At 27.7% G+C, this 2942-nt stretch overlaps 1 protein-coding gene across 1 annotated transcript in view; it reads right to left on the bottom strand.

Annotated features, from left to right (window-relative positions):
• The window catches only part of HELRODRAFT_182112 (hypothetical protein), a gene marked incomplete at both ends in the record, with an annotated part of 3928 nt that extends 2789 nt beyond the window's left edge, over positions 1-1139 (bottom strand). Inside the window, 2 exons of the mRNA XM_009032412.1 lie at positions 345-618; positions 786-1139. Of these exons, the coding sequence (XP_009030660.1) occupies positions 345-618; positions 786-1139 (628 nt within the window). The remainder of the gene's footprint in view (positions 1-344; positions 619-785) is intronic.
• Positions 1140-2942: the final 1803 nt, after the last annotated feature.

The raw sequence follows: 2942 nt of genomic DNA, 5'->3' as shown, positions 1-2942 counted from the left end.
CAAACATTCGGTAGAATTTATAGAATATTGTAAATATATATATATATATATATATATATATATATATATATATATATTATTTAATGCATTTGTATAGCGCCTATTAAATGAAATCTCACAGGCACTCGGCACTCTCAAAATCCAGTAACAAAAAATTAAAGAAATGATTGTCAAAAGTCAACAGTTTATCCACAATGTACATTAAACGAATATACAATGTATACTTGCATAATATAAAAAAAGCGGGTAAATGAAAAAATAAATTAAGTCAAATTAACAAATCATAAATTTAAAGATTGCAAATAAATCATGACACTAGTTCCATATCATCGTTTCACATTGACATCGTTTCACATTGACATTGACATCGGCATTTCTGGTGCTGCCATTTTTGCTGTTGTTATTGAAAACCCAATTCCTAATCTGAACATAATCAGGCCAAGAACTTGATCTTTCAACTATTTCCGCATACTTCTCATCTACACACAACCGGAATGACGTAGAAGGGTGGGTTTCATCAAGTTTTATTTTGTCATCTCTGCTCTTGATTACAGGGTAACAAGACAAAACTTTAACATCAACTGACTCAAGGTGGTCAACAACATTGGATGCACAAGTCTTTGAAACATTACCAATGTGATAAAATTTTTCCGATATACAACTTTACTAGCTGATATTTTATATTGCGTAGGCCTATGAGGTTCAACAGTGGTCTTTGATATTGCATGACAACATGGACTTGCATTAGTTGATGGTAAAATGTTTCTTCTTTTCTTGCGTCTGACTGTTATAAAATTTCCATCATCATTGTTACCTTCTTCAGCAATGTCAGACAAATTTTTAGCGACTGATGTCTCAGCATCTGAATTTCCATCAGCGCATACATCACTGCACACGATACTGTTCACATTTTTTTGGACATCACTCAGTATATTGCCATGCTCTTCAAGAAATTCCAGGACGGCCGGACTATTTTGAATAACACTTTTTTGCAACCTCACCTGTTCAACTGACAATTTCTCGAATCTATTGTCACAATTAGTAACTTTCCACAAGTCATCAGCGAGAAAACAGGGAAATTTGTCTTCGACTTTAGTTTCAAAAATTAACTGACATATACTAAGAAATTCGTCCCACATTTTATTCTTGTCAACGTGTTCGAAAAACTCCGGCAGGCTGAGTGATAATGTTTTGGCTTCATGATGCAAAAACTTTGCACTTTTTTTTACGTCGTCACTTCAAAAAATTCGCAAAGAGAAGTTTTCATTTCCTTTTCATTTATCTAGTTTCGAACGTACCAAATATAACACAATAACGTATCAATTACGTATTTTTTATCGCTTTTAAACTCGACAATTATTTCTTCCGCCATTTTCCAAAGATCATATAATAAAATCATATAATATATATATATATATATAAGGTTAAGACTGTCAAAAATGCAATTATTGATGAAAATCACAACATGTTCGGCTATATAATATACTCCTATATATTTTTGGCAAAAACGCAGTAATCTTTATATATATATATATATATATATATATATATATCTGTTTTGGCAAATATATATATATATCTGTATACAGCTGTTTTGGCAAAGATGCCATCGTCGGAGCCTTGGGTAATTAAACAAAGTATATTAAATTGTAATTGTATAAAATCAATGCGTTAAATGTAATGTCAAATTGAAACGAAATGGAATAAAAGATAAACCTTAAAATTGAGAATTCAACGGTAATAAAATATATAGTATTTATATATAAATATATTTGTAACATTCAAAAATTCAACACTACTTTCAACATTGTTCAACTTTTTTATATTTCTTTTTAGTTTATAATGTCAGAAAAATTAGACATTTTATTGTTTTAAAAATTTTATTAAATAAATTTTCAGATAGCTATTTCGAGTTATAGATAACTCATCTTCGGTGCGTTATATATAATGTATGTAAGATATTTGATAAGATGAGAAAAAAACAAATAATTATTAATTTATATAAATTATTTAAAACAGAAAACGAACAAAATAAATTTAATAAAATGTTGTTTGACTGTACTTGAATGTTCATGGAGGGATTTTTGTTTTGTATGAAAATTGATTCAGCTATTTTCGGGTTTGTGATGTTGTTATTGCAATAAACTATTAGCATGTTATTTAACATTTGTCGTGTTAAAGTGATGTTATGCTGTTGTTTATAATGTTGTTTAATTGCTCCATCTTGTAGATGCATGGTCAAACGTCTTGACAATGTGGTAGTTGTCATTCCAATATATGAAGCATTGTTGCGATGCGAACATTCACCGACGGAGCATTTATGAAGCGCAGTCAAACAACATTCTACCTTCAAATAGACTACTGAATAAAAACAACAATCAATCATTATTATTACAACAACAATTACGACAACAGCAATAAAGATAACAATGATATAAACAATCTTGCCGTTAAAATTTAGAAAATCGCGTTTTATATTGTTTAATGTTATTAAATTTATTTTATTCGTTTTCTGTTTTAAATAATTTATATAAATTAATAATTATTTGTTCTTTCTTATCTTATCAAATATCTTACATACATTATATATAATGCGCTGAAGATGAGTTATCTATAACTCGAAATAGCCATCTGCAAATTTATTTAATAAAATTTTTAAAACAATAAAATGTCTAATTTTTCTGACATTAATAAACTAAAAAGAAATATAAAAATGTTGAACAATGTTGAAAGTAGTGTTGAATTTTAGAAATATATATATAATATATATATATATATTATATATTTATATATATGTTGGTAATAGACCATAATTTTTACAATATTCTATAAATTCTACCGAATGTTTGGCGTTAATATGTTTGTAGTTCGTTTTTTAAATTTTTCTCACTAAAGTTTTTTGGTGAACGTTTAGTTTATTAAAATTCAAAATAAACTTATTT

Source organism: Helobdella robusta (assembly GCF_000326865.2).
Source record: "Helobdella robusta unplaced genomic scaffold HELROscaffold_80, whole genome shotgun sequence".
In the NCBI taxonomy this organism is placed as follows: domain Eukaryota; kingdom Metazoa; phylum Annelida; class Clitellata; order Rhynchobdellida; family Glossiphoniidae; genus Helobdella; species Helobdella robusta.
This window is presented reverse-complemented; position numbering and strand designations above follow the sequence as displayed.